The sequence below is a fragment of the Neomonachus schauinslandi genome, chromosome 9, assembly GCF_002201575.2.
Source record: "Neomonachus schauinslandi chromosome 9, ASM220157v2, whole genome shotgun sequence".
NCBI lineage: Eukaryota > Metazoa > Chordata > Mammalia > Carnivora > Phocidae > Neomonachus > Neomonachus schauinslandi.
Window position 1 is genome coordinate 37,765,378 of NC_058411.1, and position 18,973 is coordinate 37,784,350.

Genomic DNA, 18,973 nt, shown 5'->3' on the forward strand with positions numbered 1-18,973 from the left:
GTGTACCGTTTATTACCTTGAAGACTTGGGACAAGTCGATTATCATTTGAGGTCTACATTTCTTCATCTATGAAATGGGAATAGATTGGAAATCTTTAGAGGCACTTCTAGCCCTTACAACATTATGTAACTATAATGTTCAGGATTTGCTTCACTCATCCCATTCACCTGGGATTAAAGCATTAAAATCGGCTTTAATAGCTTCATAAATTTATAAATGACAAGTTTCTTTTCTAAAAGCGTATTTTTTTACAGTGGAACATTATAATTTGATTTTACTTAACATGACTTTAGGGACACAGTATAAAGTGACAAAATAAATGTAGAAATAATTATTGATGTAATTTTCATAATTAAATTGTTGGTAATCAATTTTATGAGTTGGAGGCACTGAAGCAAATATTTTAACATAAAAGCTGATCAAAGGGGGCCTGGTCCACAGAAGATGTTTATTTGATGTAACAAAACAATACAGTTAGTGTTAGATCCAACCACAAAAAGCAAAAGGAATGAAAAATTTGTACAATGCACATAGAAAAACAAGATGTTTACTGTGACAACTATATATTTCTAAAATAATGCTTCTAAAATTACTCAATTATTGAAATCTATATGAAAACAGAAGGATGTTAATAGCGACAAAGTGCATAAAACCAAACATCAAATTTTGAGCAAATTAACATACTAGGCAATTTTGCTAACAAAGCATGATTTTTTTTTCTTGCTCACAATCTGCTCAAAATATCTTTATACCAACAGGGTGGGCAGAACATTTAGGTTTAATATCAATTACACAATATTAGCATAAACTTCCACAACTACAGATAGGATATTGTTTTCTTTTGAGCTGGCAAAGTGACTACAGAAACATCCGATCATTTCTCTGAATTGAGAATTTTATCCAAATAAATGTCACATACCTTCCAGATATATGCATATCTTTCTATATCATGTAAATGGCTTTACCCATTTAAATAATAAACCATACAAGCATTTAAGAATCATCATTATATGATTAACAAAGTCATGTTCCAGGTTTAACAATTTCATAGGCCAAAAAAAAATTTCTTCTTAAAAACTAGTTTTATAAATGCAGAATATATTGCATGAGTAACTGCTGGTATTTTTTTAAGAAAATATATTGTGCAATTGTGGCTACCATGTACTGCTGGCAAATCATTATTGTTTATGTAAAATGTGAAAAAACTGAGTAAAAATTTTTCAAACTGATCATGATGAAAGGTTACTGCCTTCTTAAAAAAAATTATATTGGCATCTTATTAAAAATAATTCGATAAGGGACAAACTCCCTAGCCCAAAATAAATAAATAAAAAGGTGCATTTTAAAAATGACACTACTGCAATGTAATGGTTTAAATACCAAGGAACTGTGAAAACGTGCTGTCTGTGATCTGGCATTAAAGAATGTACTAAAAAAGAGCATTAATGTAAATGAAGTAGAAAGGGGATCAAGATTGAACTAACCAAGTTTGTGCAGTATTGTAGCCAGGCTTCTAAAACTAGATATAGAAAATATAAATAGACTGCTTTAGGTAATGAGCCACCAGTGTCCAAAAAAAGGAATGAGATTATGAAAAAGCTCAGTTAACTTGATCCAAAGCTCTGAGTAATTCTTCACCCTGCAGTAGGTTTCTGCTGCCTTGTATAGGAGCATTAACTTCACAATCATAACTGGTCAGTTGTGGTAATCCACTCTCATCCATTGATTGCCCCAGCAGTCTACATGCTAAATCTGAAAAACAAAGACATGCATAAGTATTCATTCACCTAGTCAATGAATATTATTGAACATTCATTATGCTACAGATATTGCAGGAAAATAAAGCAAACAAGCTCTGGGTTTTTAGACTATGGTTTAGTCTGTGGTTTTAGGGCAAAACCACAGCTATGTAAACAAGTAAGTGCAATAAAGTGTTACTGGTGCTATGTCAGAAGCATTTAAAGGACACAATGATGGCACAAAGGAGTGATAAATCAGTTTTGAATAAGGCATAAAAATGTACAAGTTTCAGCTTCTATTTAATACTGATAAAGACACAGATACATAAAAGATAATTACTAAAAATTAAAAGTTCCATCTTGAAATAGCTATTCCTGCATTACCACCGCTAACATTACTTTTAATGATGCTAAAGAATGAAAATCACTCTCACTGACAGTAAAGCTTCTAAATAAAGTTTCATATATTTTAATTCTCTGTGGGATGTTCAAGGGTAGAAAGAACAAACTAACCAGAGGGTATTAAAATAATTGTCTTTTGCTCCATTCCATTGTGTTCACTAGATTTGCATCCTTTTACGCGTTTCCAAGAAAGTGATGTAGTAGTTGCACGATCGTCTGGCTGCTGTATTAATGTTCCCTAAAAACAGTAAAGTTATTTCAGTTTTACTGTGTTGAAATTTTTTAAAATCAAAAACACTGAAATCAGCTTACGTGTAATGACAGTATGTAGGCAGATTTCTTAAATACAGCCCTAAATTATTTTTCTTTCTCTTAATACTATGATAAAATTATTTGCCACTTATTATGGCAATTGTTTTTTAAATGCTTTCTAGTTAATATGATCTGAAAATATCAGTATGAATTACACCATCCCTGACAACATTAACTACTGTTTTTGGGGGGTAAGATGGGAAAGTAACTGAAAGCAAAGAGAACAAGACTGGTGGTGAATGAGTGGAGAAATTCCCTTTTCACTTAAAATATATCTGTAGTGTTTGGAATTTTTACAAGAATGTATTCATTAAATGTATTTTTATGAAATAGTGCATACAAAGTGAAAGAATGTTTAACCTCTGAAAATACAACTTTTGTATTTGGAAGAAACAAAGAATTACTTATATACAACACATTAGCTAGAACAGAAAAACAAACATGTACTTTCACACTTACAATTCCTACTGCTTGAAAAAGTGAACCGTCCTGTTCTATTTTTCGCTTTCTCTGAGCATTCTGCAAAGCTAGTATCTTTGGATTTAGTTCTTCCTCAGGAATGGTAGTTCTGAAAAAAAAAATATGGTTGCTTTATTATTTTTAAAATATCCAACTAACTTGTTTTTGAAAATATATAATGCCTGCTTGCCAACATTAAGGAATATAATGTTGTATGTAAGAGAACTTTACTGATTACTAAAGTTTATTTAAAAGTCAAAGCTCAATTTTTATTTTTTTATTTTAAAATATTTTACTTATTTATTTGACAGAGAGAGACACAGCGAGAGAGGAAACACAAGCAGGGGGAGTGGGAGAGGGAAAAACAGGCTTCCCGCCGAGCAGGGAGCCTGATGCGGGGCTCGATTCCAGGATTCTGGGATCATGACCTGAGCCGAAGGCAGATGCTTAATGACTGAGCCACCCAGGCGCCCCTAAAGCTCAATTTTTAAAACAAAATTTCTTAAAAGATGCATTTACCTATTTATAAAATAGATCTGAACAGAACTAAATGGATATTTTTGTAGGTTAAAGTGAAATACTGATTCTTCATTCCACCCAGTAAAATACACAGATATTCTTGGGACTACAAGAATACAAGATTAATTTCACATTTGTATAGTGTTTTTGTTTATAAAACATTGCATGTTCATTAGTTCATTTTAGCCTCACACCAGTCTCCAAGATATAAAGAGGTATATAGCACCTATTTTATAAATGAGAAACCTGAAGCTTGTTAGCAATGGGACTTTAAGTTACCTAGTTAGTTGCAGATATGGAAGTACATTCTAGATCTGATACCCACTCCTCTCCCAGTAATCTTTTCCACTAAGCCACTTTGTCCTCAGTATTGATCTGGTTATCAAACCTGAACTATCTGCATTTAAAATTAGTATTAGGGGCGCCTGGGTGGCTCAGTCGTTGGGCGTCTGCCTTCGGCTCGGGTCATGATCCCGGAGTCCTGGGATCGAGCCCCGCATCAGGCTCCCTGCTCTGCGGGAAGCCTGCTTCTCCCTCTCCCACTCCCGCTGCTTGTGTTCCCTCTCTCGCTGTGTCTCTCTCTGTCAAATAAATAAAATCTTAAAAAAAAAAAAAAAAAAAAAAATTTAAAATTAGTATTAAATAGTGAAGAACTGTTTTATGCATCAGGCACATGAATTCTGTTATCTGTTTTGTCTTTTCAAGAACTTCTCTCCCCAGCCCATACACAATCACAATAGCTCCTTGCTCTGTTCCATATAGTTAAGAATGCCATATGGATAAGTGATACATTATTCAAATTGCTCTCCTACATGAGGTTTTGTTTTCTATTTAAAAAAATTCTATGAAACCCTCACTATACAGATAGGCAGGATTTAAAATTCCTATATAAATATATTATCTTTATGAAGTATAACTCTGTCATGTAAATATCATTTCAGTAGTAGTAAGGAAAAAGCCTCTATATTTTTTCAAGGTAAGTTCATCTCTTAAAAAGTGTTTACTGTATACTATTTTGGAACTAATGTGAAAAAAAACTTGCTAAAGTGACTAGATGTTAGACTTTGGTTTTGACAGGTACACAGTTGTTCAGAAAACTGAACATCCCATAGTCCCCTGTAGCTAACAGTAAACTGCAAATTCAAGGTCACTGCCAATTCTATAACTATACTCATTCATCCATCTATCCATCTAATAACCATTTACTGAGCAAGTATTACACATTACATACTGTACTAAGTATTAGTACCATGAAAATGTCTAAGACATTGTCACTGCCTTAAAGGAATTCAGAGTCTAAAGTCAGTTGGTGACATACTAATTTATAAAGTAATGTAAACATTACATTTTAAAATTTTTTTGTAAAACTAAAGCCCCAAGATCTTTTCCTAGTTCTGGGAAAGGTTCCTCCTAGCATTCTAGGTCAAAATAGTGATGAAGGGCAAGAGAAAAAAGCCATAAAATCTTGTTATGGCAGTGCTTTTTTTCTTGCTATTGTTATTAATGGTTTCTTTCCTCCACAAACTGCCCCACTGACTAGCTAAAACTGGTTTCCTCTGACTACAGCCTCAAATTTAAAATATCAAATCCGACTATAAAAGTTATGTATAGAAATTATAACTTAAAATCTGGGTGGTGTACAGGTATTTGCTCAAACTAACTCCATAAAAGCAACATCCTACATCATGCTTAGATTCCTGTTAGCTCTTAAACACTTATTTAACTTATAATATAGCTAATGTTCTATAAATATGTCATGAAAAATAAAAACAATTATACATACATTTTAAAAGAAGGCTTGTAAATACCTGTATTGAATACTGGGGACTGAAGACTATCAGGCTTAATTTGAAATGGGGAATTGGAAATACCCTTAAGTTGGAAGGTCTTTTATTCAGGTAAGCTTTAAAATAACTCAAAGAGACAAACAGTGGAGGACAGTTAACTAGTCTGATTTAAACAGCTACAAGAAACTGGGCCAATTTTTGTACAGTTAAGAACTTACTGGCTGCATTACATTTTTTAAAGGTCCTGGAAGACACTCCTACCTCCTACATTTAGATAGGTGATATGGTTATTTTCAAGAAAATAAATACACAAGTTAATTTAGAAACATTTTTTTGAGTGCTTGTTTTACCAGAATCTGTAGGTCAATTTAATGTTCTTAAAGCATATTTATCAGAAAGTTAGCTATGTTTAGAAATGAGTTACCACCACACACATTTTCTCAAAGATAGTAAGAGAACAGTAACTTTAATGTTACATATAAATACCTTTGACTCAAAGTGACAGATAACACGTTAGGGCTTCTTGGATGAGATTTTTCTGTCTGTTCTATGACTCCTTTTCCTGCTCTGTTTGGTGAGGCTGTCCGACTTCCAGTGTCACTGTATGGTGATGCTGTGGCACTAGTAGTTACTTTAGGTACATGGGTCGGAGATGGAGATGCAATCAGTATTTTAGTATCTTCTATACCACCTTTTGTCACTGTTTTTAATTCATCCGTGGTAGCAGTGGTACTGGCAGTGGTAACAGGAGGCTCTTGAATTTGAGTAGGCTGGAATACTGTAACTGTGCTCGCACTCTGAGGGCTTGCAGAACTGCTTTCCAGTGGTGACAACTGATCGAAGGAACGTAACTGGAAGTCATCATCCATTGGGATGTAAGGAGCTAACATCTCCAAGTCTAAATCAGTGTCCTTTAAAGCAACAAGTACATGAGTTTTACAATGGCCACATCTTATAGAAGAAAAAGAAGTTAAACCCAGAATCACTTCAAGCTGAAAATTAATAAAGTTTAATAGAGAATATAATAAACAAGTTCCTATACCTGGGTGGAAAATGGATTCTTTGCTTCTGTGTCTTCAGCAAAAAGTTTCTCTACTAATTCCAGCTTAAATTCATTGACCATATCACTATCCACATCAAAACAATATTCACTGGGACTGTTAGGCTGTAAAAGGAATTCAGTGTGTTTACATTTCCCTGAGGAAACATGCATGTATTTTGCTAGTTGTTAGAATTCTCAAAGCACACCTCAGAGAATCCCTAACAAAGTCCATCTCTTCCATCACATTTTATCTAACTAGTGAGAAGTTAAACTTTTGAGCTTACATTTTTAACTAATTTTGCCAATATATACATTTCTGACTGTGTAACATCATTTATAAAATTAGGACTAAAAGATACATTCATCTGCTTCTTCTGAAGAATAAAACTCCTCTAATAATTCAACTCCCACATGGTACCTAATTGGCCAATAATACACTCACTGGAATCTACCTTTGTTCTGAGAAGCCACACTTCTGTGGGGATGTACCTAAAAATCTCACATGTATTCTGGGGTGGGGGAGGGGTGGAGACTTAAGTTCTTCTGCTTGCCTTCACCTTAATGAATGCAGTACTATTTTAGGAGTTCTGAGCAAGGATTCTAACCAATAAACTGTAACTACATAGTCTAAGCATAAACTTCTGCTTCCCTCATTTTAACATCTTTGTTAGATTAAAAACAAAACGAATAAATAGATTTTTATGCTGGGTAAGCAGAGTAACCACAGTACAAAATATATTCTCCAGAAGGCTGTGAGATGTCAAATCTCCTACTCTTCACTTGCCAGTCTGAACTGATAAATATTTAATGTAAAATTATTCACCACTTATTAAGACTTACTTGCGCATCACAGGTCATAATACTCAAGTCTGAGCTGCCCTAATCCTGAGCATATTTTTAGACGTAGGAAGCTCCGAAGTGGAATCATTCTAGATTTAGAAATAGAACCCAATGTGACATCTTTAGTCTTCGCCTCAGCCTAGCCCTGAAAGACTATTTTCAGTGTTTATAGAAAAACTATTATCAAGACAGAACTTGAATAAAAATAGTTATTAGGTATTTACTCTGGGTAAGACTTGGTATTTTCATGTTACACTAATCCAGAACAGTAATGGAATTGGGCTAAATTAGGCAAATAGCTTAGGATCCTTTCCTTTTGAAGCTTCGCTAAAATAAGCCTTTTGCTACTTGACAATTCTCCAACTCAAAGGGTAGTATCAATGGGCTTGGAGCAATTACAGGCACACACACTGTTCTCTGTGGATGTCTAAATTCAAGACTTTTTGTATTCATTTTATAAATACATTCCTGAACATTAAAATATGAAAGTTATCCTCTTCTTATATCATGACACCTACCTCAGGTGAACTTTGTCTAGTGCTTCCATCAGAAGGACTAGCTGGCTGATCTTGAATCTGGGGCATAGTAAAAGAAAGTTCCAGGGACTCTGGATTTGGCTCTAATTTTAATGCAACTTCTTGATTGAGTGCAGGGTCAGCACTACTTCGAAGTGGCTTTGGAGTTTCAGAAGCAGGTAAGGGAGACATTGCCAAATTTATATTCTGTAATTTGTCGTTGGATGAGGGGAGCATTACATCATTATACAACGGAACTTCCTCAAGTTGTTGGTCATCAGTTTCTGTGTCTATAGGGAAAAAAATTATTAGTCAATTTAAAGAATAGCTAGATTTTAATAATATACAGAAATGTATGCCCCCTTTTATAAAAGGTCTAAATCAAACAAAAATGTTACCAAATTTTCCTTAATCAGAAAGTTTACAGATATTGCAGTATAAACATAAGTCTGAGTTATCTTTCCAATCTACTATTGACAGCTTCTGTTATATTTATGGCATAAAAACCCCTGCAATTCCAACCTTTTCATACCTTCTATTCATTAAAATTTAACCAACTTTGAAAAGTAGTTTTTATTTTCAATGTCTGATATTATGGTATGACTATTTATCCTTTAATGAACTGCGCTTACTGCAATATAACTGCTACATTGTGGAGAAAATATGGCAATAGGATATAGAAACAGAGTAGTGGAGAAACATTAAAGTGGGAAGAAGAAATACCTAAGAACCCTTTGAAGCACAAGTTCCAACACTGTGACAGAAGCAGGAATGCTGAGAAATTATAGGGGCAAAAATATTTAAGCAAATATTGAAAAAAACTTTGAAAAACAAAATATATAAGACTACAATGTCCAAATGATTACCAACAAAAACATGTCCAAGTTCAGTTAAAATGGGCTTGTACCAACAGACATAGTTTTTAAGCAATCAAAAGAATAACTAAAGACCCACCATTGCTGCCGAAATCTAAAGATATGATTGTGTCTCCAGCAGCTGGGGCCAGCAAAGTTAAAGCATCGGGTTCCTTCTTGAGTTTATCAAAGAGACTACTTGTATCTTCTGATTCAACTTTGGTGAATAGCTGAGTCATTTTCATATCTGAAGATTCAACTGGTTTGAGGACACATTCTGTTTGTTGAAGGGAGAAAATCAAGTCGTGCTGAATAATACCACTGTCAAAAAAGAGAGATTAGTAATTCTTAAATGAGCACTGACACAATGTTGGGGGGGTGTCTCTGAAATAACCTTATCTCTTAAAATTCTTCTTTATGAAAAGGAACATTTTAAGATGCCTTATCCTAATCTCTCATGCATACTTAGTCACATTTAGGGTTTAAAATACCAATATGAAATAAACACCTATAAAAATTCATAGTACAAGATAGTTCAAATATTTGACCAATTAAGAAAATTCAGCTATCCCTCTGGAAAGAAATGTAATAGTCAAGTACATGAGGGGCACAAACAGATCTTCACAATTTTTGGGCTGATTCACATGTAATGAAACTGGCACAGAAGAACTCTTTGGGACTGATGTATGAGGCATGACCTAAGGATGGTCCCAGAATATAAAGATATATAAACACCCAAGGCCTTTCAAAGAAGGGTGCCATATTTTCCTTGACGGTAAGAAAATGGTATCATGGTAACACCTGCAGGATAGAGCTGAAGAGGGATGATGACAACAGATCCATCTTTGTGTTTGGCTTAAATGTTTTATTGTCCCTTTAATCAACAAATATTTAAGTGTTCACTAAGTGAAATGAACCAAGGATACAAAGTTTAAAATACCTAACCCTTGCCCTCAGAAGTTTATAACCCAATGTGAAAGTAGATGTGCAAACAATTAAAAAACAAAGTGGTAATTGCTAAAATAGAGAAGGTCTGCTTCACAGAGAAGCCAACAAGCTGAAACTCTGGCTCAAGTAGGGTTTTTTTGGCAAATGGGGTAGGGGGAAAAGAAGGACATTCCAAGTGGGTGATTCTTATATAATGGGAAAGCCACAAAAGAACTCTTTGGCACTAATATTAAAACATTAAAGTATGAAAAAAACTACAATAACAACATTAAAGGATAGTGTCAGAAGTGGCAAAAATAAAAACAAATGACCAAAGTCTTCCTAAGAGAGGTGGCCATAGTTTTAGAAAGACGATGGAATCTGTGAAAGCACGAGAGTAGAGAAAATGACAAGAAATGATGCTATGCAAGTAAGCCATGGTTACCTTGGGGTGATAAAAAGACCTTTAAAACCATTATAAGGAAAATGAAATGATCAGATATTCGTGCAAGAAAACTCAGCATGGTGGTAATCTGAAAGATGGACTAGAAGGGGGCAGTCACTTGCTGAAGTAGATCAAATGAAAGATTGCTTTATGATATCCTAATATTCACAAGCCAATCAACTAAAAGAAGAGTTCATGAATATACAAGAGCCATGCGCCACATTATACAGCCTTTTACAGTCACCTTATATAGGATTTCATCTAATCCTCACTACAACCTTCTGAGCTAAGTATTATCATCTCTCCTATATGGGTGAAATTCAAAGAAATGAGAAATTCCCAAGGTCATGGAGCTAATGAGTGAAAGAGCTATGACACAGATCTAACTATTCCAAGGCCGGTATTCTTCCTACAAAAATAACACAATTACTTGAGATAGTATATGCTGATAGATACATAACTAGAACAAACTAATCCAACAGGAGATCTCTGGGTTTTTTTTCAAGGTCTTTTTTAAAAACAAGAGTGAAAAGAATGGAAACAGATAGCTACCGATAATATCTGCAGAATCACTGCAGAATAGCTGGCCTGGACACTCCACTCAAGAGTACCAAAAACCATAATTAGGTAGAAATGTGAAAATAAAATTCAGATAACATTTATAATCTTCTCTTCCTATAAAAGAACAGATTATCCAAAAAAGTAATGACTTGCTCCCCCAAAATATTTACTTTCCAAGCTTACCTCACAACATAATTTACACATACAATGCACTGTGGTTGAGAGTTCTTAGTGTTATATATGACAGTTGCTTGAGTTTCAACCCAGACATATCCACCTCTTTTGGCAAGCATCCTGTACTGTCCTGTGGTGACTTGTCCTTTAGTAAACACTAGGAGTGGAAAGGAAAGGAAAAAGAGTCACGCAGAGAAAATAACTTTGAATTTTCAATCAAATGAATGGATGCTGAATGTTGGTCATTATTTTAGAAAAGAGAGATGTTTATTTCAATGGAATCAACTGTAACCGTTTAAACAGAGAAAAAAGTCCTGGCATAGCCAAAAATATACACATTTCATTCTTCTAACCCCCAAAATAAACTCCTTTCCTGCCAATCTTCACTTTAAATCAAATGAAAGCCAGGAATGAGGGATAGCAGTGACTAAAATTCCTTTAATGACTTAGATGTTGAAAGTATCAGAAAGACTACAGAAAGAATAATCTTGATTCTACAGACAGCATTTGAGCAAGTGGCACTGCTACATTTCCTTAAATTTCTACTGAGGTTTCCAGAGAATTAACGATGCTTCAAAATAACTGTGCTAGCATATTTGAATCTCAACTCATATCACGCTGAAATCTTTTGGCAATCTAGGTGATCTTAATCTCTTACTGATTTGGGAGAAAGTACTAGATAAATAGTAATGATGACATTATCACGAGGACTAGGGCCCTGACTGCTGACTTGGGCTCATTCTGCAGTTCAAGGCTAATCATACTAACTCAGTGACATTCAGTATCCCCGATCACATTGGGAAGTCATGTTTAGGTACAGATTAAACAGGCAAGTGATATTTCAAAGTCTTACTTTCTTGGATCTTTTCAATAACATTCACGAGTAAAACAGAATTGTATCTTATGTCAAGGGTACTTGTTACCACTTGTACATGACATTGATCACCTTCAAATTCATTGAGCCACTGAACAATTATTTTCTGAGTGCCTTCCATGTGCCAACCACTGGTCTGAATACTTAAGTATGAATTCTGAAAATGATGCTGTAATATTCTATGACCTTTAGTCTTTGTATTTAAAATGCCAACTTAGTTTTATATATTATTAAATGATTCTACTTTAGCATTCGTTATAACAAGCACAAAACATAGACTTAATGGTCAAAATCCCTTATGAAGAGTTCTATTAAAACATTTAGTCTAGGAGGGGTGCCTGGGTGGCTCAGTTGGTTAAAGCATCTGCCTTTGGCTTGGATCATGATCCTAAGGTCCTGGGATCCAGCCAGCATCAGGCTCCCTGCTCAGTGGGGAGCCTGCTTCTCCCCGCACCCCTTCCCCTGCTCTCTCTCGCTGTCTTTTTCAAATATATAAAATCTTAAAAAAAAAAAAAAAAAAGACATTTAGTCTAGGAGAGGCAGCTGGGTGGCTCAGTTGGTTAAGCGTCTGACTCTTGATCTCAGCTCAGGTCTTGATCTCAGGTTTGTGAGTTCAAGCCCCAAACTTAAAAAAAAAAAAAGATGTTTAGTCTAGGAAGACTGGTTAATTTTAACCAAAAAGTTAGATATATGGCTAAACAATAAAGAGACTGCAAGAGTTAAATAATTAGAACATCTGTAGTTCTTCCACTGTACTTACTATCATGATGAGTTTTGGTCAGATGGTCAGAGTCCAAAGCATGATAATATTCATAAATTGAGCGGCCCAAAAGTTCTTCTGGCTCATATCCCATCAATTCAGTAATTCTGTTAAGTAAAAATTATAAAAAGAGAAAAACTAAGTGATAAAGAAAAATTTTGCTTCTCCAAAGTAACTGATATGCATTAAGAGCATCCTCCTTTGCTTAGAGTAAGTTTACATCTCACCTTTGGTAACTCTACAGTTAACTAAATGCAGTACCATGCACTTCTGGTAAGTCCTCTGGGTTCATCCTGCTACTTGACCCTTTTATCCCCTTCACCCAAACTTAATACCTTTTTTTTTTTTTTTTAAAGATTTATCTACTTATTTGAGAGAGCACGTGCGCACAGTCTGACATGGGGCCAGATCCCACAACTCTGAGATCATGACCTGAGCGGAAACCAAGAGTTAGACACTCAACCCACTGCATCACCCCAGGCGCCCCCTATTTTTATCACATTTTACTGTACTTACTTTTGGTAAAAAGACAGGGGATTCATAAATAGATAGGAAGTACTGCTAAATTAAATGATAAAAGTTATAAAGGTAGCCACTGACATTTAATTTGAAATATAAGATTAAATCCATAACATTAGTTTACCATAAAACCAGATTCTTTAACAGTGCCCTTAGGCAAGGCTTCACTTTGGGGGATCAATACTACAGAATTTTAATATCACCAACCAAAGACTATCCACACTAAATGGGAACTTAAGAAATACATATTATGTTGGTTTTAGAAGATGCTCTTATACTTAGTTTTTTAAATAATATAAAATTATAGGAATTCATTTCAGATGAAAAATGATATCAAACTGAAAATGGAAGAGAAAATAATTCAGTTACCCCTTTTGGTTTCCAGGCAACTCTTTTTGGACAGGGATTAGATCTTATTACTTTCTGTAACGAGTCTGAAATGGAACCCATTTCATGTGAAAGAGAATGCTTATTAGCACCATACTAAACCGAAATGTTCTCTTTTTTCTGAGAGCAAAACATGAGTTCAACTTTTCATTTTCTCAGCCTTTAGAATTTAAACGACTTTCTAACTGAGGTGTAAGCAAAGTTACTTAATGTACTGTGTCCAAAAAAACTACAAAAACACACAGAGGAGATATCCTTCTAAGAAATGCATAAAAGTAATACTCTTTGTGTTGTCAAACTTTAAGGCAAGATCTGCCATATAGTTTATTCCAAAATAAAAATAGGTAAATAGAAAGTGGTTTGTAAAAAAAAACAAATTAAACCAAACCAAGCTAAAATCCAAACTTCTTTACAAAGGGATATCCCTAAACACATCTGCACTAGGTGGCAGCATTACAAAGGAAATTATTTTATAAAAAACAGTCCTATTTCTTTAAATTATACTCTAAAAATAATTTTAATTGGTTTTATATAGGTTATTTAAATAAGATTCCCATGGAATTAAAAAAACTTCAATTATTTAAATCTTTATATGCGTAAGTATGCTTGGTATTGTTCTGGGTGTGAAAATACAAGGTCAAAACTCAACATGTAGCTAATCTTCTGGAACAGTTACCATACTACTTATGAAATAATGTGCTAAGTGTAATGATGGGAATCTGTTGCAGGAATCAGAGGAACCACCCTTATCCATGAGAAGAAATAGTGGGGTGAGGGACAACTTCTTATAGGAGACTTAGGAGTTGAACATAGGAGAGAAGCAGGGAGAGCAAAACCATTTCAGGAAGACGGTATACCAGAAGCAAAGACAGAGATGAGAAAATGCTTGACACTGTATAAACAAGAAAGACTCATGTGGTTGGGGGAGGGGCAGGTGAGGAGAGATGAGGCTAGAGAAGTAACCAGATTAATGAGGGCCTTGTATTATCATGTTAAGAAGCTCTGATTTAATTAGATGTCTAGTCAGTACTTCTCAATCTGAGTTGAGGTATGTCTATCACTGACGGATACAAGATGTTATAAACAACATATTTTCCTAGAAAGTCAATTTTATTTAACTTTAGAGAATTACATAGCTTATATTCTGTACCAAAAAGGGGAGTGATTCAGAAAATCTCATCACAAAGTGTTTTTAAGAGACTAGGAACCTGTGATCTAAAGCAACTATGCAGCGTATTATTCCTTCATTATAAGCGTCTTGAGGATAAGAACTGTTGTTCTTCATTTCTACTTTGCCATGAACTTGTAGATGCTCAAATAAATGTGTTGAATGACTATATGTGGAAATTATTACAGTAAATATTAAGTGTTTGTGAGATATTCTGAATGCCAGAAGTTTGATACGTTAGATTTTCTCAAAACTGAGCAAATATTTTTCTAGGTCTCAGTTCTTAGAGGGTTTAGATGTGAGAAGTTCCCAGAAAGAGCTCTAACCAGAAAACAACAATCTCCTGGTCAAACTCAAAACCTTACTTGATTCATCTCTAAGCTGGCAGTCTTTACTCCTCTGTCATGATCATTTTGCCAGTTTTCTGATATAACCAGAGAGAAATGTCATTCCCTTTCTCAATTCTGATTCAAGCTCCACCACTTTCCTTTCTCCCCAACTTACTTCTATACTTTGCTACTGAGATCAAAAAATGAAAAATAATTCCTCAAAAAGAGATGGGTATCTCTGTTCTATCATATATTCACATGAATAATGGCAATAAACACCATAAAATACTTGTTAGCTTTTCTATCTTCATTTTTCTGATAGCGGACACCAGTGGTAAAGCATTCACTACGTGTACTAGGCACTCAACAGACTCCTTTAATCCTGGCAACAGCCTTTCAAAATATTACCCTTATTTAACAGATAAGGATCATAAAATTTGAAATAGTTAAGTTCAAATACCAAGGCCACACTGTAAGTATCAGAGCTGCAAGCCAGGACTGAATCCAGGATTATGTGATTTTAAAGCCAGAGTTCTGTCGCATTTCCTTGTCCAGTGCAGAGGGGGATTCCTATCTACTTTATGATTAAGTGCTTAAAATTGGTTTTCTCTTACAGTCTTTAAGTTGACCCTACATAAAGTAAGTGTTACAAAAGATGAAGAAACAAAAGATGCTTATAAAGAAAAACTAATATGCCCAAGATCACCTGGATATAGGCAGCAAAGTCAGGATTTAGTAGTCTGGCTACAGAATCTATGCCTTCAGCTACTATGTTACACAGCCTTACACTAAAAATGGGACAAGCAAGCAAATAATTACAATAGTAGAAAAAATGTTATGGCAGACAAATGCACAAGGAATAGTATAGTTTCTTGAAGGAACAAGGAAAGCTCCACAAAGGAGTAGATGGCTCTTGAAAGGTAACTATGTTAGGAATTGAAGAAAACTTCAGTGCAGAATGGGAAAATGTGTGTAAAGGCACGAAGACAGCAAGTCAGCATGTGGTGTTCTCTAGCTGTAGGATGTAGGGGGCCACACCAGAGGAATGGCCTCTCTTCCTGATTAATTTAGAGAAGTGGGCAGGGGCCAGGTCATAAATATCTTTGTTGGCCATGCTAAGAAGTTTGGGTTTTACTGGAGGTCTGTTTTTCTTTCAGCTTTTCAAAATGCACATCTTTTGATAAAAATCTCCTGCCCTCCCCTAATATTTTTATAAACCGAATTTTTTTCTGTGTAAAGATGAAGGGAAGCAATTGAGGCATTTCCAAAAGTAGTATGACAGGATCTAATTTTTACATTAGAAAGTCCACTTTTTGGGAATGTGGATGAGAGATTAAAAGGCTTACATACATCTGTTGGCAGAGAGGCAGCTTAGGAGATTATGGCAAAAATTTGAGTCAAAGGTTATAATAACGAGCTGAAGATTTCAGTGGCAGGAGAGCAAGGGTAGAAAGGAGGAAATGGATCAAGAGATATATGTAGATAGTAAATCTGTAACATTTAGAGACCAAGTGAGTACAGATAATGAAAATAAAAGTTAAGGATAAATTCCAAATTTTTGCAGGAGTTGTGTGTCTACAGTGGTATACTAACCATGCTAGCATTTTAAAAGGAAAAGCAATTTTTAAAGTTGTTGTTTTGGGACAATAGCGGTGCAGTTCATAGAAATATTCAGTTTATTAATACAGAAGAATATCCAGATAAAAATATCAAAGTGGCAATTAAAAATAGTTATGAACATAAATTTGGGAAATGGCAATAGAAATCATGGGCAATATGTAGGGTGAGGAGATGATCAAACACTTTCCTCTCTAGTCCATAACCAAAAGTAATCTATTCTTCCTCAAATTATGCATTGTCTTTGAAATATGTTTATTTTTTTTTAAATAAGTTAGAAAGGAAAAAGACCTCATCATTGTGATTTCTGGATAGCACCTTGGTAAAGTACTCATAGTGCATAGTAAGTATTCAATAAATGTGGCTGAATTAATCTACAAAGTTAATGTAATATTACTGAGTTCTACAATGTATCACTGTATTCAACTTAGTGGAAGGAAGCATAAAGTCTTTATTAGAGTGAACAGTAAAAAAAATGCTAGGGACTAATTAAAATTTCAAATTATATCTTATATATCATTTACCTTTCATCACAATAAGAAAATTTCATATCCAGACTGTGACGACTGAGAAAAGTCTTGCTATCTAAAGGAATTTCAATATTTGATGGATGAGGAATGGGTTCACAAATTAGCACCAAGCACGTCATGGGTGGTTTCTTATACCCACACTGAGATTGGTTACTATTGGTATCGTAGACATGAATATGGCCTGTGCAGTGAAGTACCTGTGTACAAAGAAAACAAAGCAGTTCTTTAAAAAATATAAAATTCTAGTAAAAAAATGCAGAGATAAACAGCTAAAGTGTGACATGGCAAGGAAGCTTTGATAACCGTATCTTTGAAATCAATAAATGTTTCCCCTGTAACACCACACATGACTCAGGTACCATAAATTACTCTCTAAAAAAATTTCCTTCAGACAAATCTGGGCTGATTTTTCATTCATCTAGTCATACTGGCTGTTTATTATTTTTGTTATTTCTTGCTTTGATGACTGTTTCAACACTGAGCAAAGAAATATAACAACAATAAATAGAAAATTAAGCTCTATCAAAATTCAACATTGGGTGGATGGCAAAGCCAAATGATGAAGTTAGCTCGGTACACCAGTGCGACAATTCACGTAATTTAAGTTCATGCCTCAAACTGACAAATTACTAGTTTTATATGGTAACTCTGCAAATGCCAATGAACAACTGTATGTTTTCCCTCACAGTTCTAATGCTATCTTAAGTATTTGCAGTGTTGAGATGTACATCACCACTTACAAATCATTTTTACTTACTTTCCATGTTGCTGACTTTATGTTCATAGTTCTCCCCCGGCTAGTTAGGGTACACTTCATTCTGAGAAAAAAGCTTCGCTGTGTATTCTGCTCTTTACCCTTTTTCACAAGGCCTAATGAATGAAAGCATGAAATAAAATTTAAAAACATAATTAAATATTTAAATTTGTCACAGTAAGAGTAGCACTTAGCTGCTATCTTCAATTAGAAGTCTCAGCATGAACAGCGACTCACACTCCAACACGTCCAAGGGATCTAACATGCTTCAATCAGTAACTGGGATTCACAACTACAGTGATTCCCTGGTTTCAGGTAACAGTTAATCATTTCACATTCAAGCCAGTGAAGTTGGCAAAATTACAAAGAAATATAATTGTGCTGTCAGTTTACAAGCACACCCCAAAAAAAGAACTTCAGCAAACTCCTCCAAACCTTTGCTAAATGTGTTAGCTCAATTGATAATTGAGCACTCTATTTATAGAACTTTTAAAATAGCAACTTTCTTTTCAAAGCAAATAACATTTTTATATATTTGATTTTTCTTTAAATCTTCCTGTAAAGCAGGCATGACATTATTTCTACTTTGTTACTAGAGGAAAAAACAAAACAAAAATACTGAATGACTTTTCAAAGCAAAATTAGAGTGAAATAAATTCAGGTCTATTCACTCCCATTCCAAACCTTATAGAACTAAGAAATGGTGAAAAGGAAAAAAATGAAAAGCACAGAGGTGGGGAATAAAACACATATTTTATTGGGGGACAATAAATAGGGGGACAGTAGATAGTTCAGGTTGCTGCAATATGAAGTACATGCAGAAGAGTACTGAGATAGATAGAAAGGCAAGATTAGGGCTGTAACAATGGAGGGCTCTGGATGGCCTAATGAGGAGTTCAGCCTTAAATATACAACATGGAGCTTCTAAAAAATTCTGAGATGGGAAGCACAATCAGGAACTTAAGGTACATTAATCTAGAAGCAATACATATGATGTATTAGAATTGAAATACAATGATGGTAATCAGGGGCTGAGCAGTAGCAGAAGTAAAAAGAAGGGTGACAAAAGACGCATGAAGAACTAGAATCTATAAAAACTTGAAAACTAATAGAAGTAGGTGGGTAGGAGAGAAATTTAAAAAGGAAAAAAAAAGATCTGGAGATTTTAAGGCTAGTATATTGAAAGAAAAGTGCCAAGTAGAAAAGAAACAAGATTTTTTGTTTTGTTTTGCTTTGCTTTTAAGATTTTATTTATTTATTTGACAGAGACAGACAGCACAAGCAGAGGGGAGCAGCAGGCAGAGGGAAAGGGAGAAGCAGGCTCCCTGCTGAACAGGGACCCGATGTGGGGCTCAATCCCATGACCCCGGGATCACGACCTAGGCTGAAGGCACTTAACCAACTGACCCACCCAGGCTCCCCTGAAAAGAAACAAGATATTAAGTTTAAATTTAGGCT

At 34.8% G+C, this 18,973-nt stretch overlaps 1 protein-coding gene across 2 annotated transcripts in view; it reads right to left on the minus strand.

The window, feature by feature from the left end:
* Positions 1-430: 430 nt before the first annotated feature.
* Positions 431-18,973, minus strand: part of HIF1A (hypoxia inducible factor 1 subunit alpha) — a 42,456-nt gene continuing 23,913 nt past the window's right edge. The window contains exons 5-15 of one of the 2 annotated variants that reach the window (XM_021701545.2): positions 17,519-17,631; positions 16,756-16,958; positions 12,212-12,318; positions 10,587-10,734; positions 8,571-8,791; positions 7,620-7,906; positions 6,262-6,384; positions 5,706-6,130; positions 2,914-3,022; positions 2,254-2,380; positions 431-1,753 (exon numbers count right to left, since the gene is read on the minus strand). In XM_021701545.2, the coding sequence (XP_021557220.1) occupies positions 1,602-1,753; positions 2,254-2,380; positions 2,914-3,022; positions 5,706-6,130; positions 6,262-6,384; positions 7,620-7,906; positions 8,571-8,791; positions 10,587-10,734; positions 12,212-12,318; positions 16,756-16,958; positions 17,519-17,631 (2,015 nt within the window). In that variant the 3' untranslated portion in view covers positions 431-1,601. The remainder of the gene's footprint in view (positions 1,754-2,253; positions 2,381-2,913; positions 3,023-5,705; positions 6,131-6,261; positions 6,385-7,619; positions 7,907-8,570; positions 8,792-10,586; positions 10,735-12,211; positions 12,319-16,755; positions 16,959-17,518; positions 17,632-18,973) is intronic. The other variant, XM_044918433.1, reaches the window with a different exon arrangement.